The sequence below is a fragment of the Rhynchophorus ferrugineus genome, unplaced genomic scaffold (assembly GCF_030347505.1).
Source record: "Rhynchophorus ferrugineus isolate W39M unplaced genomic scaffold, kcgeb_rfMv2 rfM6, whole genome shotgun sequence".
Lineage (NCBI taxonomy): Eukaryota > Metazoa > Arthropoda > Insecta > Coleoptera > Curculionidae > Rhynchophorus > Rhynchophorus ferrugineus.
In genome coordinates, this window is record NW_027472585.1 from 11,858,925 (window position 1) to 11,883,402 (window position 24,478).

Genomic DNA, 24,478 nt, shown 5'->3' on the forward strand with positions numbered 1-24,478 from the left:
GCTAACTTCACACACATATTTTTGAATTGCCAATTAAACGAAATACAGGCAAGTGCAGTTTGTGTTAAATGATTTTAATACGTGAAAAGAAACAAAATAACAATATATATAAATCAGTTAATCAAAATTCAGAAGTGCTCCATATTTTTAGATTTAATATGAATTAAAATAAATGTCGATGATGTGCCTATAAATCGAAAGCTTTGAGTTTGAATGAGGTTATGAATCTTTCCATTAGTGTTTACGTTTTCAAAGAAGCTATATAATAGAAAAATATATAAATATGTCTGGTGGATTTACTGAATCAGCATTTATAAAAAAATTGACAGATTTAAACAATTCTTCTCAAAGTATACAAACTTTATCACTATGGTTAATTCACCACCGAAAACATTATACAAGTGTAGTGAAGATTTGGCTGAGAGAACTGTTAAAGGGTATTTAGGAACTACACTTTTATGCAAATTTATAATAACAGCTACTTTTCAGCCAAGGAAAGCAGAAAATTAACATTTATGTATCTTGCCAATGATGTAATTCAAAATAGTAGGAAGAAAGGTCCAGAATATGGCCAGGAATTTGGCACGCTCCTTAAAAAAGCCTTTGAGCATATGTCAGCTTGTGATGAAAAGACAAAAAATGGACTAGATAGATTATTAAGCATATGGCAGGACCGAGGAATATATGGGTCTGTTCAGATTATGGAATTTAAGAGATCATTACGTAAGTTGTCAAATATCTTAAGGTTCAATTTTGCAAAATATATTTTAATAGTTTTAGGTAAAGATGAGCCTCCAGCCAAAAAAATTAAACCAAATGATATAGGAAAGAAAAAAGATAAAGAAATTACATTAGAGGTATTCATATTAAGTTTTTTTAATTTGATTTAATTAACAGAAATAATTTTCAGGTAGATGGAACTTTAGAGACCCATGTTCATTTAAGCCCACATACACCTGCGGGAGACCCTCCAGAACCTGAAGAGTTAATTAAAGCTATTCAAGATCTAGAGGCTAATATAGCCTCATCTGATGAAAAAGTTAGAGAAAAAATTGCCAATCTGCCTAAAGAACTCTCAGATGTTAGTGTTATATCAAAAATTGAAGGTTAAAACTTACTAATATTCTTTTGTTAGTTAACCAACACAGTTTTTATTATGTAGATAGAGATGCGGCAGAAAAATTAAGTACTGAAGTTAACAGTGCTGTTTTACTACTAAGTCAATATAATACGAGACTTCAGACTGAAATGGAGCAAAGAAAAAAGGTCTCTCTTATGATGAGGGATTATTTACAAGCTCAAGATGAACTATTAGCACAGGCTGAAAAAAATCTGGAGGTATAAATAGTATTCTTATCAGAATTATAAAATAACACAGTTTTATTTTTAGGGCTATCAAGAGACGCTATCTAAAATATATTCAGTTCGACAAGAATTACAATCTCACATACAAAATTTGCCAGACCTCACCCAACTACCAAATGTTACTGATGGTTTAGCTCCTTTACCATCAGCAGAAAATTTATTTATGCAGTGAAACTGATTGATTTTTTGAAAATATTCAGGATATGTGTTTTGATTTTATTATATTGTATATAAGGAGTTTTGTGTAAAGCTTAATGTTTATAAAACCAAACTTACTGTGTTATAAAGAAGCCCTTATTCCGCCAAAAAAAATTGGTCTTAGGAATAAATTGAATAATAATCCTGTAATAACGATTACAAGGTACACTACTTAGTTACATTTGCAATGTGATTTTTGTCCATTTAAAATATCTATGTGGAGGGAATATAACTAAATCATATTTTATACCTAGTTTCAGGTAGTTCTGGATTGCTTTTTTTTCTCCTTTATTCTGTATTTGCGAATATATTATGGACTGTAAGAGTAATAAAAGGATTTCTTTCTTTTGTTTTTGAATTAAGTTTTACATCAAAAACCAACTGTTAATACATTGTTGAGTAGATACAATGAATATGGTTTTATTTCCCTGCCTTTTTTGTCGTAATTGTTCAAACTTTTAATCAGTTTCAGATTATATGAGTTCAGATTATATGTTTTTATCAAAGATCAAAACTAATTGAACCAACTTGGTATATATATATATATATATTTATTGTAATTGTATATTATTTTTATTATGTGATTCTACTACAGTGTATTACAAGATTAATTACTAGGAGTACCACACCATTTATTAATAAATGTTAAAACACTGGGGATATTAGAATCGGGTGATAGTTTCGAACCCATATTCAGCTTCGCCCAAGCTTCTTTGCCTGCTTGAAAACTGGACTTGGAGAAAGAAACGGCCAGTTTTTTGATGGGATAACCCGTGACTAAGCAGGGCAACTCTCCGGTCTGCAAAGAACTTTCGAACAACTGGCGGTCATCAAGTGGGAGTACCTATAAACAGTTTATGTCCAGTATATTAACAAACATTACCACAACATCACAACCTGCTCGATTTTTTGGTCCATACTGACTGCTAGAACCCATTCCCGGATGTTATCATGCTCTTTGGGATCATCTGCCAGATATAACCGCGATGGCACCGGTATATTCGACGGAAAATCAGTTTGAACGAGATCGGAGTGGTCTACCAGCTGCCCCTCGCCATCTTCGATAGCTTCGCACAAATCCAGATAATGGTTTAAGAACACGAAAGCTTCAGATAATCGTCCCTCATCTTTTAGATCTTTTCCTAAAAACAACTTGTTATTGAATTTTCACGAGTAAATTCTGCACCTTACCCGCTTCATAATAGGCTTTATCTGCTGGTATTATGTCCGTATATCTCAGCAAAGCTGTACTAATTTTGACTCCAATGGCTTTTAGAGAAGAAGTCTGTCGACAAGTACATCTCAGGGCGTAATAGTGGGCAATGAGTAAAAGATTCTTAAAATGTAATTTGGTTTCTAAATTGATATTCGGAGCCACTTCTAAACCTTCATTCTGAATATATAAAATAAGACAATTATGAAAATAGTATTTAGGTAAATTATTCCTAATTCACACATACAATTTCCAATAGCATCTGCCTAAGTTGAGCCCAAACACCATAAGAGTCTGGTTCAGACAAATCTGGAGATGCAAATAGTTCAGTGGCAATATGATTGTAGATATTGAAGTTCTGAGGCATCGCTGGCGCTCCGTGGGTAGAGTATAAAGTAAGAGCTTCTACTATAAAACCATCTTTCAATAACTTGGCTGCATAAAGAGCGACATATTTGTGCAAAATAGGAGCTGTATTGTGGGCTTTAGCTTTTTCAATACATCTGGCCCACTGGCCTTGCTCCGCTAGAAGATCTAATGCTCCAATTATATCTAGAAACACATACTTATTTTTCTTGCTCTAGTTATTATACGAACAACTAACCAACATCCGCCAATTGTTCAACATCTCCCTTTTTCAATAACCTGTCTTTATACTTGCTTTCCACATAACTCTCGTATGCTGAATCCAGCTCCTTAGCTACCTTTCGTGCTTTGCTCCAGTCTTCCGCTGCTATAAAAGCATCGATGGCTTCTTTCATCTGCTCCATACTAATATATAACTGAGCAGCTACGCTATGTTCACCCATTTCAATTAATCTTGAATGAAAATTGAATTATATAACAGAAATATGGAAAATAATAAATTATACCTTGGCGAAAGAACGTTAATAATATCCTGAGCTTCTTGTCCAAATAAAAACTTATTTACCATATCCGCTGCCCTCAACAAAGCCCTTTTTACTATCGATGGTTCGGTAATCGAAGTGTTAACCTGCAGTAAACACTCTATGGCTTGCTTGTGTTGACCAGCCAGAGCCCATTCGTTTGCTCTGGACAGCAACGTTTCAATATTTAAGTCGGTAGTTTTATTATGATGAGAACTGCTATATTCTGACTGTAGATTTGGATAGAGATGTGGTAAATAATCTTTACACACTCGGAGGGCGTCAATCCACATTTCTACAACACATTAACGTTCAATAAAATAAAATAACTTGATCGGTTATATTTTTACCCGCAGACTTGTAACGCTGAACGATCAGTTCCGGCATTTGAGCTCTCAGCAGAAGAACTTCAAATTCATTGAACTGCTTGTCTTTAAAACACTGAGCTGCCTGTGCTTGTAAAACCTCCGGAACCGTGGCCGGTTCGTGGGTTTCTGCCACGCGAAGGGCAGCGATCCAGTTCTGGGCATGGACGTACATTAAAACAGCTTCTTTCGGTTTATCAGCCAGAACGAATTCGGCTTCTGCTTCGGAAAATTTCCCATCGTCTTCCAGAGCCATGGCATATTTATAGTGAACTTCTGGGACCTATAAAAGTAAATTACGCATTTAAAATAATTATACAATCAAAAGAAGTTGAACTTGAACATAATTTGTCCATCAGTGAATGCAAAAATTCTAAAACCGAACTGGATAGTTTCCACCCTCACTTTAATACCAAAGAATTGTAATTCCTGGATAACATTGGAGTAGGATTCAAGCTCAAAAGAATCACACCTTTTGATGATACCATTTTTTTCATATCATATTTCTATCCGATTAATCTCAAACAGCAAAAAAATTACCTTTGTTGTTAGTTCCTTACATAGTTGAAATGCAAAATCAAATTGATATGTTTCACACGCATAGTTGATGCAGGACTCTAATATACCATATTTATTCAAAAGTTTAATTGCAGAATCAATAGGTAAAGTCCTGGCCCAGAGGAACGCTACTTGATTGGCGGCAGTAGACCCTCCATTTTGCTTCGCGACTCTATAAGCTTCTTCCCACATACCTAGTGTTCTACAAAATATATTATCAATATACAGACAAAAATGGAATAGATACCACATTTACCTATACATGTTCATCGCAGCTTTCCATTCCCCACAAGCAAGAAAATGAATTTCAGCAGCTCTGTGCTTACCCTGACTTTCTAGTTGCTGTCCTAAATGCAAATGAGTAGTTTGTAATAAATTTGGGTGATATTTCTCCACCAATCTTATCTAGGAAATTGGAGGGTAAAATATTGACAAATGATATCTATATAGCTCACAAGTTACCATGTGATCATATTGTTCGATTCTCTTATACATGGCTATCGCCAAATCTGGAGAATTAACTGATAAATATAGTTTTTCCGCCTCTCTAAACTTTCCACCTTCTTCTAATTGCTCAGCTCTGTTAACATATATCAAAACTATATCATTATTTTTAGTTATTTGTACCAAAAATACCTGGCTATATACATATCCGATACTTCATCTTGCTCAAGATATTTCAACGCTATACTGTGAGCTTTTTCCCACTGGCCAACTTCATTATACATATCTACAGCTTCCTTATACATTCCACAGGCTGTATATAGCTTCTCTGCAGTGGAATAGTCCTGCAGCAATTAGTTATTTATTTATTTGGATTGAGAAAAGTATTGTTATACTTGCTTTAATCCCAGCAAAGTAGCTGGCTATTATTTCATAATATTTCCTTACTGTATCTGCATCATCGATTACTTTTATTATATGAACAGCTTTTTTGAATTGTTTAGCTGCTATCGCGGAGTCTAAAGCTTTGATTGTAGCTCCAGCTTCGATGTAATGACTGATGGCAGCGTCCATTTGCTTGCTTCAAACAAATTTACAAAGCTTTAAATTACTGTAATTATTTAAAAGATATTGTACTGACTTTTCGACCAAACTATCTCCCCACTCTTCTTCCAGATGAACAACTTGATCAGGGCTGACCTTTCTGGCCAATTCAACCGCTTTGCTCCAAACTTTGCCTAAACAGGATAACGTAATAAATAAACATAACGTAATAAAAATAACTACCTTTCCTGTAGCACTCCATGGCCAGATCGCTTTTATCGAGTTTTTCATAAAGATCAGCCGCAGCTTCAAATAGTTCTTGTCTGAGAAGATTTTTCAAAACACCCGCTATGAGCGCGTGGTCATTGAGCAGTTGGGGGTTTTGGTTTAATAGCTGTGGAATTCTCAGTAGTTTATTGGACTTCATGTACATGTTGAGAGCTTCTTCGCATTTTCCATCTTTCTCCAAAACTTGTCCCACCTTTTCGTATTGACCAGAATTCATCAACATGGTCATATGTTCCTTTTTTAGCTCGTCAATATGTTCGTATCCTCTCTGTTCAGCTAATCTATGAAAAGTATGAAAAATTAGTCATATAATTTTATATTGTTTTTAGTTACCTCAAGGCGTCATCCCATTTATGTAATTTTTTATACATATCCAGAGCGTTCTCCAAATTTCCTTGTTCCAAATATATATTTTCTGCAGTATTTAAATCACCATATAAAATAGATAATCTTGCCCAAATCTGAGGAGAATTAGAAGAGTTGTCGTTCTGTTTGGCTAGTTCCTGGCCAATACGTGTTGTCTCCTGAAGAAAATAGGCTGATGAGATATCACCTAAAATTTAAAAAAATGATTAAATTTGGAATTAAATTCTATATAAGACAATCACCTAAAGCTGAAAAACATCTTTCGGCTAATAACAAGTTATGTTGCTTCATGGCAATAACCAGCAGTGTATGCCACATAGCTTCTGCTTCACTGGACCGCCCCATACTCTCCAAGAATAAAATAGCCCTGCTGTAATCGTTATCGTTGATAGCAGTACCTGATGGCAGTATTGTTTTGCTTACTTTAACTTCTTTGATCGCATGAAAAAATAACTTACCAAATTCCACTAGCCCTTCATCCAGTTCCACGTTAAAGGTGTGATTTCCTTCGACGCAAATAGCTTCGGTTTTTCCATTATTCCTAATCACGTCCGTGACTTCACCTCGTACCGTCATAATGGTGGGGTTCTCAGGCAATTCAATGTTATACCAGATAGCTAAATTGTTTCCGGACTGAGCTACGGCTACGTCACTGCTCTCAACCCATTGGACGAACGTAACATCGGTGTATATAGTCTGTTTTAGCTGACTAGCAATGTCCACCAACAGCAACCGTTGCTTCTTATCTCTGAATAGCATCTTTTCGGCCGTTTCGTTTAGTTCAAGCCAGTCGATCTTAGAATCATGGCTGATCTGACACATAACGACCCCTGACATAAGGTCCATGACTACGATGGTCTTTAAATCGAGGAGATATGCCAACTTTTTATTATCTCCCGACTGGTTTCTCTCGTTTAGACGCACACTGATGAGATGCGGATTAGCAAATTCCGTACGGACCGAGCAGAGAATGTCATTGTCGCCGTATTCAATCAAGGTCAGCTCGCCAGCGTTAAACACAAGACAGACGTTGGGATTTTCAAAATAAAATTTTTCATTTCGCTCAGGATTGTTCCATGGGACCTAAAACACCGGCGGTGGTATTACAAATAAAAAAATGAGGCTGTAAAAGTGATCTGGGATTTTAGGGCCTAACCCATACACAACTAAATCAAAATAAAGACAATGAACAAAGATCAAATCCCTTTGAGGGTTGCCTAAAAGACTTGGGATAAAATTGAAAACCTACACAATCAGCATAAACAAATTGCAAACATAATTGGAAAAAATACGAAATCCAGCCTAAAAGCAGACGGCTTTGTAAACAATGATTAAATAATAATACACAGTTGTAACCTATAAATACGTACTTACAAAGTTTCATCTATTTGTCATCGATATAATACTACTGAGCGGAATTTCTTGGTAATAATTTATAATATTAATTTAAAATCAATACCTGTCACTTTGACATGTTGGACGAACGGACTCATTATCTCTACATTAAATGGAGAGCTGAGTTGATATATATGTGTACGCGAGGCAAGCAAAAAATAAGGTTCCCAACGCTGTACACTCGCCGTGTACCCCGGAGCTCGCTATCGCCGTCACCGCCAGATGTGAAATCCATTCAGTGATTCGATTTTTAAACGCGAAGAAGCTCAAACCTATTGAAATTCATAGACAGTTGGAAGAAGTTTATGGCAAAGCTTACATCAGCGTCAAACACGTCCGCAAATGATACAGGGAGTCCTCCGAAGGATACACAGACGTCCACGACGAGTAAAGTAGCGGGAGGCCATTGGTGTCCGACGAATAAGTCACGACAATAAGTCGAATTAAAAACGTATTAAAAATGAGTTAAGGTACATGATGGGCCAAGAACGTCTTAATAATCTCACTTTGACGAATATAGAACATTATTTCCTTAAAGAAATCGATATCGATAGTGTTATCTCTAAATTTTCCCATATTAAATCCAGAAAAGTTTATTTGTAGCAGTTTTGTTTTATTTAATACCGTATGAGAAACTAAAGTAAACCAAGGGCTTCTTGACAGAATATGCTACAGGCCCCGCGCGTTGGCTTAATGTGGGACTGATCAAACCGAATATAATGTACAATAATTAATATAAACGAAGTCTAGTATGTACCAATGCGCACTTACGGCTATTGTATAAACTATTCGTGACAAATTGGTGGATTTAATATGTCAACACTTTACCTCGCTTAATAGATTCCGTTGTAAGTCAGCAACCAATAGCGTTTCCCTTGTTTTAGCCACCAGATAACAATCTCGTCCCATTATTTTAACATCATCAATCTCGCCGCCATGTTGTGATCGCAAGATAACTCCCCTTTCATTGGTATCCAGAGGTTTAACTAAAACCTGACTGGGACCCACATAAGTTATTTCAAACTTGTCTTTCCATACGGTACGTTTGAGAACTAAAATATCTCGCTAATTAAGTGCTGTAAAACGTAAAAGTTCGGAAATTTCACCTGATTCGAATACCATAACAGCACCACATAACCCACCGCAGGTTACTTTTGAACCGTCCCTTTTCCAAGACAGGGCGGTAACGGTATAGAAGTTTTTGATGATCTTCGGAGGGGTCTCTTCCCAAACGGATTTTCTGGTGTTCCAAATAAAGGTACGCAATCGATCGAAACTACCAACGGTGACAGCTTGTCCGCTAGGACTACAAATAGCTCCCACAAAATCGTGTTCTTCATTATCCTTACTGTAATCAAATGTCTTTACGGTTTTCCCGGTATTGTTGTATACGCAAATCCTTTTGTCGCAACCACCTGCGAAGATATGCCCTTGAGGCCAGGCCAGGGCGAATGGGGGGACAGGATGTAATGCTGCACGTCCCTGAGTTTCATCTTCGCCACCCGAATCGTGTACCACGAAAAAACGAATTATGTTGCCATCAATATGACCTGATAAAAACCCTACAATTTTTTGTAAAAATACATTCATATAATATGAATTTATAAGAGATACCTGTTCCTCTCGAATTAGGAGCTAAAGAAACCACAAGGCTATCAGAGGCAAAAAGACTTTGAGATTTGTTTGATTTAATTTGAAGCGCTCTCACTTTTCCATCCTGCAATCCACAAATTATTGGACCAGCTAAGAGCCATATCAAACAAGTTACTGGAGATGGCTGGGGAAATTTGTTGCAAATTGCCTGAAACGTGTTCGGTTTTTTTTTTAATTAAGAAATGGCTGAAAATCTACCTTTTTATCTCCCCACTTTTCACCAATCTTATAAACATAAACAATACAATCACTTTGAGCAACCGCTATTTTCGTTGAATCAGGACTAAAACCAACATCAGAAATTACATAAGATTTCTTTCCAGCTTCTGGATCAGAGGGCTTTGTGGAAAACTTATCGCGTTTCTTGCCCTCTTCGTCAAAAAGAAGTACTTGTCTGTCGGTAGTGGCTACAGCTAACTTTTGATTATTTGGTGACCAACAAAGACTGACTATTTTATAGTCAGTCTCCTAGAAATGTATCCATATGATTACTTCAAATTATGACGCATGAAGCTCTAAAAGTAAGGTATTTTTACCTGAGCTTCAAGAATAGTCTGCAGATACTTCAACTGCATGTTTACAGTAACTACTTTTTCTTTGTTATGGTTGTAGTAACTTTGGTTACTATAGAAACAAAGTTCAAGCTCAACATATCACTATTATAATAAAACACAATCTGTTTAAAACAAATATATTAAAAATATTATTACAATCTTAAACCTAATAGTATTTTGTTTCATGTAAATGCAAAATAAGCCTTAAATATACTGTGTACATTTCAATATTTAAATGGGTTTTTATATCAAACGTATATTCCTACGGTGAGTAACAAAAATACAATTCCAAACCCTGAAAATATTGAAGCTACTAAAGCCGTGGCTAATTCTTTTTTAAGACTTCTCGTTTGCTTGGTACTTGTTACTTCATAAACGAAAAACCAGGCGGTGAAAAAAATTCCGATACCCAATAGGACTAGGGTTAAATGTGGAAAAACGCTTGGATTTACTGGTGAAATATACCTAATTAGTTTTGCTGAATCGGCCTGAAATTTATTTTATTTATAAATTTATTAATGCTGAATTAATTTTCTTACCATAATGCAATTGGTGTTTACAAAAATCCGGCTTTTCTATAATTAGGAGACTAGAGCAACGTCAGCAAATGACAGGAAATTTTAGCTGTTTACGTTTTCGGCACTTATGATTGGTTACGTTATTGTAAGAGGGTTATGTTGGGTAAAATCGATATACTTTAATTATATGTTGAATTTTATTAAATATTAAAAAAAACCTTGTTCTGTCTCATTAATACTTTCAATTGCAAACATTGTATATCGAGATCTTTCGATAATATTAGCCATAATAAAATCTCTGACCTCAAAGTAGTTCAAATATGTTATGTTAAACGATAGAAGTTATAATGTAATTATATTCTATGAATCGCATATAATTTATAAATTATGTTGAGTAAATACTTAAACTTCAAAATTAATTAAATTAAGTTATTAAATCAATATTTTTAAAAATTTAATTTTGTATGGTTTAATTGAACTACAACTGTAGATATTTCTGACAGTAACTTTGGTTTACATTCTTAGATACATTAATTTTAAAATTGGGTGCTTTATTTTAATTAAAGATGGTATTTTACTACATTATTTGTTTTATAAGTTATATTTGTATTATTTGTTTTTTAGCTCTTCTACTCTTTTTTCAAATCCCTTGTCGGGAAAGATGTAGTGGTTGAATTGAAAAATGATTTAAGGTTAGTTATGAGTGGTTGTTTGAAATTAAAATTTAAAATATCTAATTTTTTAGTATATGCGGTACACTACATTCTGTTGATCAGTATTTAAATATCAAGTTAACTGATATAAGTGTCACTGACACAGAAAAATATCCACACATGGTAATATAAATTTTGTTATTTACATTAGAAAAACTAATATTTTTTTTTCAGCTTTCAGTCAAGAATTGTTTTATCAGAGGTTCAGTTGTAAGGTATGTTCAGTTACCGGCAGATGAAGTAGATACGCAATTATTACAAGATTCTGCACGTAAAGAGGCCTCAGTACCAACACGATAACAGCTTTAATTTTAAAAATAATTTATTAAACATATTATTATAAAATATTTTACAACATTAAAACACATGTGAGTTAGGTTTATAAAATTTTGATTATTTGACGGATTCTTTTTTTTTTTGTAAACTGAGGTAATATTTTATTTCTAAATAAATTTACCAATTAAAAGATTTATTTACTATTGAAGTATGGGTTAGTGGATTATTTTAGTAAATAAAAAGTGGTGTATGTCAGTTTTATATTATTTTATTTAAAATATACATAATAAAATCTAGGCAAATATTAAACACTATATTTTGGCATAATATTATTTCCATCACAATTATTAATTCGACTCGAGATTAATATTTTATCTAAAAATACATAAATATAAATACTAATGCTATTTACATTAAACTGTAATTAAAAAATAAACTATTATACAGAAAAAAAGAACAAAAGCGGTTTATTAACATCTCTGTTGCTATTAGAAATAGCAACTTCATATAAATAAAGAAAAATGTAAATAAATTAACAAAACTGTAATAGTATAAATAAAAATATTTAAAAATAAAGTAATACATAAAAAAATACTAGAAGGAAAGTATAAACATTTACCAAAAATCAACAGAAACTATTAACAATATGGGATCTTATTTAAAGTATGTTCGTTTATTTCTACTGCTCACTATTAAAGTACGAGTTTTGCATGAGGTAGAGTTTATCTATTGGGTTTGCTACACTTCCGGTAGACGGGGTACTATCACCATGACGGGAATGTGATTGTAGTTCTAGATTTTGCAGGGACAAGGTGTCAGAAGTGCCTTCATCTAAATGATCGAAATTTGTACTATCATCTAAAGATATGTCTGAACTGCAGAAGGATTCTCCTGAATGGGCTGGATAATTATCTGTGAATTAAAAAATTATATGTATTTTTTGATTGGTTGTAATAATATTAAAATATATTTACCATCAGGGGAATATGGCATGTTTGGATTGAGTGGCTGTCCTGAAGAGCTATAACCCATTCCTAAACCAAATTCGCTGCTGGCAGGACTTGATTCCTGTTTGATGTTTTTATCGTCCTTGTCGTTCTTTTCTTTATCGTTCGGCGACTTTCCGTCCTCCTGCTTCTGCTTCCTCTGGATCTTCTTCATTTTTGCTCGCTGATTCTGGAACCAAACTTGAACCACCCTTACACTGAGACCAGTTTCCTTTGCTAGAGCTTCTCGCACTTTCCTACAAGGCTTCGGGCTGACCTGAAAATGAAACGGATTTTAGAACGATTTCTACAGTTGAGTGGTGGGTGGTAGATTTACCTCGAAAGAAGCTTTAAATTGCCTTCTTTGGGCTGATGTTAATATTGTTCGAGGTCGTTTCGGACCTCTTCTACCGTCTCTCGGTCGGCTGTTCTCGTCGAGGAGATCTTCGTCGCCGCTGTGCGTTTGCTGCATCAGGTACAGTTCCTTTTCGAAGTCTTGTCGGCAAAATAACTGACCGGCTCTTAGAACGAATTGTTCTCCTGAGAAAAAAGTTGTAGTTGTAGTTTTTTGATTAATATTAGTTATGGGTTTATTACCTTTTTGTAGAGGTTGGCAACACACCACGCAAATGAAACATGGGAGGTGATAGACGTGTTGTTGAGCTCGCATTACCATCTCGTGAGGTAGTAATCGGTCACCGCATCGTGAACATTTAACACCGAATATTCTGCAAAAAATATTGAATAAATAATTAATAAATTGTCTTATTTATTCATCAAACTTGCGATTAAATTAATTTAAGCAAATAAAGAAAAAGAAAAGCAGCGGATTCGGCTTCTGAGAAAGTGCAGCTTGTGGGATTATCGTAAGGGCATAGGAACAAGTTTTAAATTTAATTTGGAATACGTAGGAAGCGGTGCGGGCTCCTGGGCGCCGCATAATGCCCACGGAAAGAATGGGACGCCCCATCGTCGTCGACAACAAAGAGATGCCGCTTTTATTAAATGGCGCGACGCCTCGCGAATCTCATATTGGAGGCGTCTCGGCGCCTTTTCAAAGCGCCCCCGAAAAGGGAATATTTAACGGAGACGTGCTGGCATCACCACGGGCCTATTTTAATAAGAATTTTTTACCTCCGCCTTCACGACACAGAGGTGTGAGACGACGGGGGGAGAGGAGGGGAATATTGAAAGTCTGGGGGTTTTGAGGGGGAACATATCTACCGGAAAAAATTTGTGTATTTTTTGTTGGCGCTATCTTCTTGAAGAAGTTTTGCATGGGGATGAAAAAAGCAGGAATGCAAATGAAGAGACACTGTATTTTTATAATATATATTTTAAAACTTGCTGATCCGACGAACTTCCCACCGCCTAACAGCCAATGAATGTCGTATTACTTATTACCTGAACTAAATTTATGATTTACGGTATGGAAGTAATACAATGAATATAAAATAAATATTAAGTTCAGTACTTCATTAAGATAATAACACAAAAAGATATTAAAGTAGAAAAATCAACCAACAGGTCTATTGATAAGTCCCCGGCCTACCATAGTAAAACACATTTTTTTGGTAAAATTATTTTTTTTTTACTCAACACAATACACTGATTATAGCGACTCTCCAACTTTTTGATACCATTTTTGAAATACGATTTGTCCCTTGCTTCAAAATAGGCCTCAATTTTGGCGATCGCCTTTTTATTCGACGAAAATGTCTTCCCAGTGAGCATTCTTTTGAGATTTGAGAACAAGAAATAGTCGCTGGGGGCCAGATCTGGGGAATACGGTGGATGAGGAAGCAATTCAAACCCAATTCATGGATTTTGCCATCGTTTTCACTGACTTATGATACGGTGCATTGTCTTAGTGAAGCAGCACTTTCTTTTTCTTCAAATGTTCAATCAAAAGACAAAATCAAATGATTTTGTCTTTCAAACGGTCCAATAACGCTATGTAATAGTCGCTGTTGATGGTCCTTCCTTTTTTAAGGTAATCAATGAATATGATTCCATACACATCCCAAAATACAGACTCCATAACCTTGCCAGCCGACTGTTGCGTTTTCCCACGCTTTGGAGCGGAGTCATCGTGTGCAGTCCACTCGGATGACTGTCGATTGGACTTCAGAGTAAAATGATGGAGCCATGTTTCATCCATTATCACATGTCGAGGCAAAAACTCGGGTTTATTACGCTTGATCATATTCAAACACTGTTCCGAATCATCAATTCGTCGTTGTTTTTGGTCAAAAGTGAGCGCGGCACCCACTTTCGCGGCACAGAGATTCCTCATACCCGAATATTCATGAATGATATGATGTATACGTTCAGTTGAAATCCTTAGAGTGTCTGCTATTTCATTTAATTTCAATTTACGCTCATTAAAAATCATTTTGTGGATTTTTTAAATGTTTTCGTTGGTAACAACCTCTTTTGGGCGTCCACTTCGTTTACCGTCTTCGGTGCTCGTTTCACGACGTCTAAACTTGGTATACCAATCCTTGATGGTTAATTTTCCTGGGGAGTGCCCAAAAACTCGGCATCAAGCCAAGTTTTTGCTTCAACTGTATTTTTCAATTCAAAAAGCAATATTTTATCAACACTCGAAATTTCTTTTTATCCAATTTTATCACAATAACAAAAGTTGCTTCACTCAAAATGCTATAATTCACAAACTAATGATCCGACAGCTGTCAAATTTATACACGCAACTTTTGAGGGTTAGGCCTAACTAAAAAACATATGGATATAATTCTAGGGTGTTTTGTTGTCATTGTCATGTGTCAAGCCGAGGACTTTTCAATTTACCTGTTAGTAAAATAATTGCGCCATCAAAAATTTTCGAGTCATTGTGCAGATCTTTTAAGGTTTGATCAACAGTTTTCAATGCACGTTTGTGCGCCATTGTGCATTCGTTCCAGATGATTTATGAGGCTACTAAAATGTTTGCTAATGCAGAGTGTTTTGCAATGTAACATGTCAATTGTTCAGTAGTTTGAAAATTTAATAACAATTTTAACGTTGAATGAGTCGTACGGCATCCTTCTAACAACGTGGCTGCTATTCCGGAAGCAGAAATTGCTACCGCAATTTCTGATCTCGCACGAACAGTGGCCAACATCAATGGAATGGGGAATGTCTTTCCAGTTCCACCAGGGGCACCCAGAAAGAATAAACCACCATTTCAATCATCAATTGCATTAATTAATGTATCATAGACTTCCTTTTGTCTTGGGTTCAACAGGGGTGTATTGGTGTCGGTTCAACTAATTGGTCTAATTTATGTCGATCATATTCACATTCACCTTCCGATTCTCTATTAAATGCGTCATTCACTCCCCAATATGGCGCTGCTGGAATTCCTAATCTAACTAAGAAAGTCCACACATGAGGTATCAAATATCTTCGATCAAGAGCAAAGCCTGGTTATGAATCTCTTCATTCGCCACAATATCAGGATTCCTTGAACTGACACGAATTCGATGTAGAAAGTTTTTTTGTATTGACATGTTATCTTTGTATTTGTTCCATAGGTCATGTGGATTAGATGGGAAGCTTGTAGAAATGATGTTAGCAAATAATGCACGTATCTGACTTGGAAATGCAGAAATAATTGCTTCAGCGATTGTCATGTTCGATCTTCATCGATTTTGGCATTTATTGTTTTTTTAATCATCATTTGTACACATATATTTGAGAACCAATAAATATCTCAATCCTTTTTCATCTAACACTATACTATTCCTTTATTTAAACATGTTCTTTAATTTGCGGGGAGGGTTTGCGGTATCGACGGCATGAACATAAATATTTGACAGATACGAAACCTTTTGTATGGGAAAATGTTTTTTTCTTTTCTTTTATTCTTTCGTCAATTTTTCAATGTTTTAATGGTTATTCTTCTGTTTGGACCGGAGAAAAATCCAAGAAATCAAAAACCATGAAAATCTCTCCAGCCATTCTCGAATTATAAGTGTTCGAATAAACCGGACTTTGTTTTACATATTAAAAAAAAAAAAAAAACAATTAAACAAGAAGAAGAAAGTTTTTAAACATGAAATTGTAAATACAGCAATATTTAATACTCTACTGTTTTACTGTTGTTAATACTATAGTGTTTTTATATTATATATATATATATATATATATATATATATATATATATATATAATATTTAATTACATATTAATGATATCCTATCGGCCCCAATTTTATAAATTTTGATAAAATTACACATTTATTACATATTTATAATGTTTAAATTATAATACAATATTTCAACTGCAACCGGCAAAGATTAATTCTACATTTTAATTAATATAACACTAAAATTGCTATAAATTATGCACAGTAAATTCTATTATTACCTTTCTGTGTTCGACATAAATTAATAATTAATACATTTATATATCGTTCTGAATCTGTACAAATTATTAACTAAGTATAACAAATAATATAGTGGGGCTCACCTATCGTAGTCAGCCTTGCAATATAGCTTCATGTTCCTTGTGTAACACGAATGCGACAATAGCACTCCGCACACACTACAGCACAGACAGTGTTCGTGCCAACTAGCATCTCCTACCCTCATCAAGTATCTGTCGTGAATCTTCTGTCCACAGCCCTCACACATTTCGTACGTCTTCTCACATTTAATTAAGTGAGCGTTAGGTATTTCTGTAAAGAAAGAAAAGACCGTTAAATTTTAAGGTTATAAAACTGTTTAAAAATAAGTATAGCGACTTTTTTCGATCGAAACTTTTTTCATTGAAACTGGCTGTTTAAAAATTTATTTAATTCACTTTAATATGCTAGCCGGCTTGGTGGCGCAGTGGTAAAGGCGATGGGACGGTCCTCCTACTGTTGCGATAGCCGCGGATTTGAATCCTGCCGAGGCATGGTCGTAAATTTATGTTTGTGATTGTTTAAAATTTGTGAATGTTCTAGGCAAGAGTGTAAAATCCGACAAGGAAAATGATCCCAGTCACGCCAGTAACCAGGCTGGGTAAGACCGGATGTCTTTTGGGATGATTTCTAAAGTTGGTCACTCGTCAGTCGGTAGGCTTAATGCTGATTACCGTAGTTCGGCGCCCACGTTAAACTTTAGGCCCAGTCCAGATAAACCCATAGTTGGTAAAAGGAGACTTTAAAATATATGTAAAAAAATTAATATATTGTGTTATTTTTCTATTTTAGACAAGAGGCATATACGCACTATAATTGTTCCTTAATATTAAATGGGAATGGAATTTAGAATCAGCAGGTTATGTAAATTACTTAGATGTTTTCCTCTGTTTTGGTATTTGTTCCAGATTATAAGTTTCGCTCATTTCCCTTTATTGTTCCGAATAAAATTAAACTACAACGTAAAAGGGGGCATGTAAATGCTAGTCAAAACCCGAATAATTGTATTATTAATGTCCCCCATAGTGGTAGTCTACTGGTACAACATTTAACTTAAATTAAATGGTTTAAAATTCATTATGATAGTTATTAGCAACTGTTGATAATAGTTTCGTAAGTTTTGTGCCTACACATATAATTCAACAGAATTTCAAATAACATGCGAATTAAAAATGATTTGATGTATATCCAAGCTTTATAAATTAGTTCTAATATTCCATTAAAGTGTGACGGACGCAGAGAAAATCTAAGCTTTTTAGTTTCTCTGTTTTAATTTCTGATAGTTAGGTTACCATAGTAACCGTTGATCATGTTAACCGTCGTCTAAATTCGTAACTTGAAAAATTGTCGATATGCCTTTGAATGGGGTATTTTAAACGGTTTGTGATATTCATATAAAAATCATCCCTGAAGTGCAAATATTTAAATTCTATTTATGGAGTCTATTAATTTTTTCCGTTCCTATTATGCATGTATTTTCATTCATGTTTTCAAATATATCAAAGTATAAAGTGATTGTATTATTTATATTATGAAGAAATAAATGTGTGTTAATCTATGGGATTGTTACATTTAATTACTTCGTTTTATTGTGAAAATTATTTAATTCCGATAAATTCTGTCTCTGTTTAAATTTATATCCTCTAGAATATTTTGTTTTTGTAATAGAGAAATGTTAGTTGAGAATATTTTTATGAATGTTTGGATTTCTCTAATAAAATATGTAATTTGTTGTATATTTTAATGATCTAATTGACAGTAAAATAATAAAACGCTCTATAGCGAACTAATAGTACAAGTTGTAAATGAAATCGTGCAAAATAAGCGTGGATATTTTCTCGATTCCTCGATCCTTTTCCCCAAGTCGTTTGCAACACATGCCGGCTTCTATAAAATATCGAAAAACGTAAAAGTGTCAGAGGGTCCGACCAAGAAAACCAAAATTGATTCTTAAATTGAGCTATATATTTTACTTGACAAAATATTTTTCTTTTTTCGTTCTCCTCGCTTCCACCGCACTTTTTCCATCGATCCACAATCAGTTTCACGGTTGGAGAACCCGGAATTGTTGAAGTACTACTCTCATCGTGCGGATTTCTCACGGTTTAAATGTTAATGAACTTTTTCTCTCGACTAATAGATCGCGGAAAGTGGCTTTTCTGGGGGTGCACTTTTAAAATCTTGATGAATTCATGAATATTTAGTTCTAATTAATGGTATGGAAGTAAAATGGCCAGGGTGCTTTTTTAATTTCTTTTCGTTGACAGTAAATCATTGAGGAATTGATAATAAATGGCATTATTTATGTAAAATCATATTGGACGTGTTTGTAATTATTATTAATTAAACTCTGTTGTTAATTTCTTCAAAGGTACTCTTGTAATAGCGAATATTATAGAGAGAAAAAAACCTAATACCAAAATACCAGTTTGGGTTCACAATTGAATAAAAATTCAACAATTGTCTAGGTACAAAGAATAGCAATGTCATTAAAAAAGCCTATGAAGATTAAAACATATCTTTAGCTGTATTCTTACGACATGTACCTCGATCATAAGCTACTAAAAATGTTTCCGAAGCACATGCTGAACTAGTAAAGCCTTGCTCACAGCCAACATCTTTAGAGTCAAACAAAAGGAAGCCTATTTTATAATAAAATAAGCTAAAACAGGCGTACCACGTGTGTACCAAGTTCATTTCTTCGTTCAGCTCATGTGAATCCAAAAATGTCGAGCTTCTTAATCAGTTCAAGGTCTTAATCATTCCAGTTCATTTTTTGTTTATATAGCGACTATATACAAATGACATCTAATATGCAATATTATCTGAAGGTATTATTGATTTAAAATATTATTAGATATATAAATAAAGAGCTTTATTCAAAATAACGTTCATAAAAACAAGACACTACTACTGTATCAGAGATTTTGTCGTTTGACTTTTTTTTGCTTCTTTAATCTGAAGATTTAAGTCAACAAGTTGTTCGGGGTGATTATAAAGGTCTAAGAATCGTGAATTTGTCGGAAGGCGTATGAAGAGGAATTGAACATTATCAAACTTATAGGTTTGAGTCAATCATTGAATTCAGACTGTCATGATAGAGGTAAAGGTGCAATCAAGCTATCAAAAAAAAGTCTATATCAAAATGTTTAAATTGAAGACTCCAACCCCGTCCACTGTATTCATCATACATTGGTTCTTCCGACTGAACGGTAATTCACTACTTACGAGGAAGATATAATTTGAATCGGTTCTTGGATTATTTCAAAAGAGATTTTTGAATCGGAAAATCAGAATTGAATTGAATTTGAATCCATCATCAGGTCGACAGTGTCAGTTTCTCTGAATAAATATAATAAAATCTCAACACCCTATATAAAGAGAATGTCAGAAGTGAAGTTTATTGTGATGTGGTTTAGATAAAATCTAAATTTTCCCCATATAAACATGTCATATATGCATTGAAACATATGAATTGTTCTGACATCAAATCAAATGTTTAGTTACTCCTTAAATTTAGTTTGTCAAGATATCATCAAAACAGATCGTTTCATAAACGATATGCCTGCCACAACCGGAAAAATAGCTATAGTCCTTCCAATAAAACAGCCAATCCATGTCATGAATGGCATCGAATATATAGTCTATTCAATAAAACTAACATTTAATCATCAACATTTGTGACGTTAGCACGTCCCAATTCCATATCAAATTGGACTTTTGGTTTACAACCTTTATCGGTTTATATCTAACTAATTTATATCATTAACATATCGTAGACATTTGACAACAGGGTTACATGTTCTGACGCATTCTGTCTCTTTTTAATTAAGATACAATTAGCGCTGTATTGGAAGGATTATGTAGCTAATTGCTATATAACTGTTTTAAACTCGGGGTGGATTTTTCCTTCTCATTTTATTTTAATTAAAAAAAGATAGAATGCTCCCTGACGCCGTGGAACATGTAACCGAATCAGTTTAAAATTCGATTGAGATGGTACTGGTGGGCCAAATGTTTGCAAAATATGTCCAAACAATGATAATAATTAAGGGTTAGAAACCCGCAGACGTTGTATATCAAAAGTCAAATATATTGATGCGACAACAGTGCGACGTGCTGATGTTATAAAATTTGATCACGAGCATTTGTTGTTTTATTGGACGGTTTATAGATACCAAGTTAATGAAGACGATACTGGTGTCTTAACAGTAGATAAAAAACGAAGAAACTGCAAACTTTAGTTGATCATAATTAGTTATCATTCTTCTATAAATGTAATCCTATAATGAACCTTTCTTTTCTATGAAGACTGCTTGTTATTTAACATTCAAGAAAAGATACCGATCCTCTTAGGACACTCTGTAATTATCTACATATAACAAAATATTGCTATATAAATACATTTTTAATGATTTGAAAGAAGCCTGCAATAATGACTTCACTGGTATAAACATGAATAAATAACTGTCCATAACGTCAAATCAATAACTTATTTTCTTTGACTTAACAAAAACACAAAATAGTTTGCTATTAATCAGATAATTTTATATAATACCCCCTATAAAGTGTTAACAGCGTTTTATGTATAAAAACAAACACATTTTCACCAAACTATATCTTCCTATGAATAAAAGTACTAAATTTGATCCGAATATCTTTAGAATGATAATTTGATTGCTTTTTTCCATTAATAGCCAAAAATGCTGTTGTAATACCCAATTTTAGCCCCCAACATCAATATTAGCTTTCACTTTCGGATAAGCATTGAGCAAATATCTTGAGATCCAACGAGGCATGGAGTGCTAGGCATTCCACTTCACGCTAGAATGGACGCCAAATGGAGCGCGTAACATTCTGACGTTTAGAATGGGACCTTGAGGGGCGTAGCAGCGATGAAGGAGCTATCAAGAAAATCATCCGCTTTATATATATTTATGTTCGTATAACGTTAAATACTAATTGGATATTTTTTGTTTTGGTATCAAAAATCGGATAATTACTAAATGCGACGGCAACATATCAATTCGGAATAGAAAAATTATGTTCAATGACGAAAAGTAATAACACTAACAGTTTGATGCTTTAACTTGTTATGTCTTCATTAGTTCCGACGGACTTTGGCTGGATGTGCATGTCTAAGAGTAATCTAAGTCTCCCATTCATTATTAAAAAGTTGAACAAAAACAAATAATAATAGCACGGAATCTTATATGGACGATATGTTGGATGATTATATTTAGACTACATGTAAATACAAATGTTTAGCCAGTTTCTGAACTGCTATTTGATTCGAATTTTTCAGTAAATCTGTGACAGACTATCCTTTTTAATCCATTTAAATTGCATCCATTTTAAATAAGTAAATTGCTACCGCGGAATTACTGTCGACTGTTGGAATCATATTTTTTCGAAAGAAAATTTAGAGTATCGCATGAAGGGACACTCTCAACACTTAAACTTATTTTTGCTAGAGTTCCATGGTAGTGTGGGACCACTCCTGTATCTGCTCTATACTGATGATATCCCACCAACCAAAAGAAATAGTACTTGGAATATTTGCTGACAATACAGTTATCTTGGAAAAAAAATCTGCCTAAGGCTATAGAAAAAGTACAAGTAGCAGTCAACAAGATCTACAAATGGACTAGAGACTGGAAAATACAGCTTCAAATCGGTCCATACTAATTTTGCGTTTCGACGAATTGACAAAAACCTAATTATATCACTTGATGGATGCCCGATTCCTCAAGTAGAATCAGCTAAATACTTCGGGATATATCTCGATGTTAGGTTAAATTGGAAACATCATGTTAAACAAAAAGCAGAGCAGATTGGACTCAAATCAAGCAAACTACCGGTTAGTCGGAAGATACTCTCAACTATGATCCAAAATCAAAGAGAGCGGTTAATCAGTCATTTATAGATTTACTGCCCTTGCTTGTGTACCAATGCAAGTACAACAGAACAGCAGTAATAAATTAATTTCTAATTATGTTGTACTAAGCGTATCTAATGTATGATGTATCTAGTAAGATTAATTAAAAGAAATGTTTGGTAGTCTTCTATAAAACCTTTAGGCGTTATATAATTATCCAATTGCCTTTTTTTTCGGTTTTCAAATTCAACCGGTATTGAATAATAATATTATTGAAAATAATTTCTTATTAATTAACGAATTCACATTTGTAAGAGAAATCGGTTTAATCTTCTCAATTATCAACTATATTGATATTAGGAATAAATATAAATAGAGAAACATTAAAAATGTTCAATACGCTAACCAGTCTGGTGAGAATAGTATTTTAATATATAAATATTAGAAATCTTTGGAATATTGGCACACTTTTTATTATTATTAAATTGATTTTTGTAAATTTTAGGTTGTAATAATTGGCTAAAGTAAAAATAAAAGTTGTAGGAAATATATGAGAAATATTCGAACAAAAATGTATTTAACATTGGCTTTAAATGTAACATATGTATTTGAAAAAGTAAACTTGTACAACATATCTAAGTCAAAATACTTAAAAAATTATACTTCGTATGGAAAATTGTTTAAGGAAATAGAATTTGGATTTGTCCAATTATCTTTAATTAGTAGTAACATTATAATATTTATTAAATAATACATTATATTTTAGATATATTTATAGGGAACGTCAAAAGATGATATTATTATACAAAATTTAGGCAACAATTTACACATAACGATATATATAAAATAACATAATAGAATGTTAATACCATAGTTTTAAATTGGTTAACCTATAATAACTATGTAATATATAAGTGTTAACCGTTGTTAGTGTTGCTTGTTGTTTTCGGGCCAATAAATAGATTAATTTAGGTGTTTTAGTTGAAAGAAGTTTACCTGATCTCCCATTACATTCTGGACCAGTCATTGTGGCGCCGTGGTCGGGCAACATGGCCGGATTCAGATTCATGTGGGGATAAAACTCCAACATGTTTTTGTGGGTACCGGTCGAACTTAACAGCGGTCCAAAGTTTGCATCTGTTCACTAACAATAATCACTGTCGCATATCGTGTCGAACTCCGACAGAAAAGAAAACAAAAAACTACATTCTGGATGAACCTGCGGTCGGAACTTGTCGATATTTTCTTTTTGTTGTTGTTCTGGTGGCGACGATGGCGGGCAGCCGGTAAGGGTTTCAGAAAAGAAACGGTGACACGTACCCACAACCGAACCGATTGCCACCGAAACTGTCGCCTTACCCTACAGGTTGTCAGTGACATCGAGTCGGGGGGTTGGTTTCACGCCCCACCCCGACGCCGATCTGCCCCTCCTCGCCCGTCATTGTTTGATGGGGCGGGGCTCTCGGTGCGCCCCCTTTGCGAACGGCGCGAGACTGCGCGTGGGGAGCTGGTCGGTAAAATCGGAATATCCCAAAACGTTCGACGTAATACGTCCAGGATATATGGTGTTGGAATAATATTCCGACGTAGTAATGAAAGTTCGCCTTTTTTCCTTTCTTTTTTCTTCTGGTCGTGGAGGGAGGTGTTATTTACTGGTTTTGCATTGGTTATGAATATATTTTGGAGTTTAAACGATATATGACCGGGGTTATTGTGTCTCGAAGTTCCATGTCTCGCCCTGACATTTTCTGAACTTATGAAGACATTCCGAGTGGAATGCCGAAGTAAGCCAGTTATTCTATGCTGTATTGGTCATTAGAATATTTCCAAAATGATACAGCTTTGTTCGTTGTTTTAACTTTATTTTTGAG

The 24,478-nt window shown here is 34.3% G+C and overlaps 4 protein-coding genes across 5 annotated transcripts; 2 read left to right on the forward strand and 2 right to left on the reverse strand.

The window, feature by feature from the left end:
• The first annotated feature begins 23 nt into the window (after positions 1–23).
• On the forward strand, positions 24–1,671 carry LOC143199006 (regulation of nuclear pre-mRNA domain-containing protein 1B). 2 transcript variants are annotated; one of them, XM_076408718.1, is made up of 6 exons: positions 24–437; positions 490–723; positions 775–857; positions 911–1,106; positions 1,163–1,338; positions 1,391–1,671. In XM_076408718.1, exons 1-6 carry the CDS (start codon positions 284–286, stop codon positions 1,535–1,537), a joined length of 990 nt encoding a protein of 329 aa, XP_076264833.1. In that variant the 5' UTR covers positions 24–283; the 3' UTR covers positions 1,538–1,671. The 2 variants fall into 2 exon arrangements, with proteins under 2 accessions (XP_076264833.1, XP_076264832.1); XM_076408717.1 differs by having other exon boundaries at positions 490–857.
• Positions 1,672–2,091: 420 nt separating this feature from the next.
• On the reverse strand, positions 2,092–9,866 carry Oseg2 (intraflagellar transport protein Oseg2). The gene is made up of 22 exons (XM_076409000.1): positions 9,812–9,866; positions 9,474–9,743; positions 9,237–9,423; positions 8,729–9,184; positions 8,451–8,674; positions 6,686–7,310; positions 6,470–6,625; positions 6,195–6,414; positions 5,817–6,142; positions 5,671–5,767; positions 5,430–5,610; positions 5,223–5,374; positions 5,049–5,166; positions 4,843–4,991; positions 4,569–4,788; positions 4,014–4,311; positions 3,649–3,958; positions 3,381–3,595; positions 3,024–3,328; positions 2,755–2,956; positions 2,461–2,705; positions 2,092–2,407 (listed from the first exon to the last, which is right to left on the reverse strand). The coding sequence occupies exons 1-22, from the start codon at positions 9,848–9,850 to the stop codon at positions 2,171–2,173; spliced, it is 5,232 nt and encodes a 1,743-aa protein (XP_076265115.1). The 5' UTR covers positions 9,851–9,866; the 3' UTR covers positions 2,092–2,170.
• Positions 9,867–10,777: 911 nt separating this feature from the next.
• LOC143199186 (U6 snRNA-associated Sm-like protein LSm2) lies at positions 10,778–11,437 on the forward strand. Its single transcript, XM_076409011.1, has 4 exons — positions 10,778–10,916; positions 10,972–11,039; positions 11,093–11,183; positions 11,235–11,437. The coding sequence occupies exons 1-4, from the start codon at positions 10,914–10,916 to the stop codon at positions 11,358–11,360; spliced, it is 288 nt and encodes a 95-aa protein (XP_076265126.1). The 5' UTR covers positions 10,778–10,913; the 3' UTR covers positions 11,361–11,437.
• A 452-nt stretch (positions 11,438–11,889) lies between these two features.
• Lmx1a (LIM homeobox transcription factor 1 alpha) lies at positions 11,890–23,845 on the reverse strand. The gene is made up of 6 exons (XM_076409008.1): positions 23,604–23,845; positions 16,795–17,002; positions 12,920–13,050; positions 12,660–12,862; positions 12,311–12,599; positions 11,890–12,248 (listed from the first exon to the last, which is right to left on the reverse strand). Exons 1-6 carry the CDS (start codon positions 23,695–23,697, stop codon positions 12,016–12,018), a joined length of 1,158 nt encoding a protein of 385 aa, XP_076265123.1. The 5' UTR covers positions 23,698–23,845; the 3' UTR covers positions 11,890–12,015.
• Positions 23,846–24,478: the final 633 nt, after the last annotated feature.

Coding starts and splice junctions, on each gene's coding strand:
- LOC143199006 (XM_076408717.1), top strand. CDS start 284: ATGTCTGGTGGATTTACTGAATCAGCATTTATAAAAAAATTGACAGAT. Junction 438..489: donor GCTGAGAGAACTGTTAAAGG/GTATTTAGGAAC, acceptor GCTACTTTTCAG/CCAAGGAAAGCAGAAAATTA. Junction 1,107..1,162: donor TGTTATATCAAAAATTGAAG/GTTAAAACTTAC, acceptor TTTATTATGTAG/ATAGAGATGCGGCAGAAAAA.
- Oseg2 (XM_076409000.1), bottom strand. CDS start 9,850: ATGCAGTTGAAGTATCTGCAGACTATTCTTGAAGCTCAG. Junction 9,185..9,236: donor TCCTAATTCGAGAGGAACAG/GTATCTCTTATA, acceptor AAAAAATTGTAG/GGTTTTTATCAGGTCATATT. Junction 4,789..4,842: donor GCTGCGATGAACATGTATAG/GTAAATGTGGTA, acceptor TATATTTTGTAG/AACACTAGGTATGTGGGAAG.
- LOC143199186 (XM_076409011.1), top strand. Junction 11,040..11,092: donor GAATTGAAAAATGATTTAAG/GTTAGTTATGAG, acceptor CTAATTTTTTAG/TATATGCGGTACACTACATT. Junction 11,184..11,234: donor CAGAAAAATATCCACACATG/GTAATATAAATT, acceptor TTTTTTTTTCAG/CTTTCAGTCAAGAATTGTTT.
- Lmx1a (XM_076409008.1), bottom strand. CDS start 23,697: ATGTTGGAGTTTTATCCCCACATGAATCTGAATCCGGCCATGTTGCCC. Junction 13,051..16,794: donor TGCAAGGCTGACTACGATAG/GTGAGCCCCACT, acceptor TATTTTTTGCAG/AATATTCGGTGTTAAATGTT. Junction 12,249..12,310: donor CATGCCATATTCCCCTGATG/GTAAATATATTT, acceptor TTTAATTCACAG/ATAATTATCCAGCCCATTCA.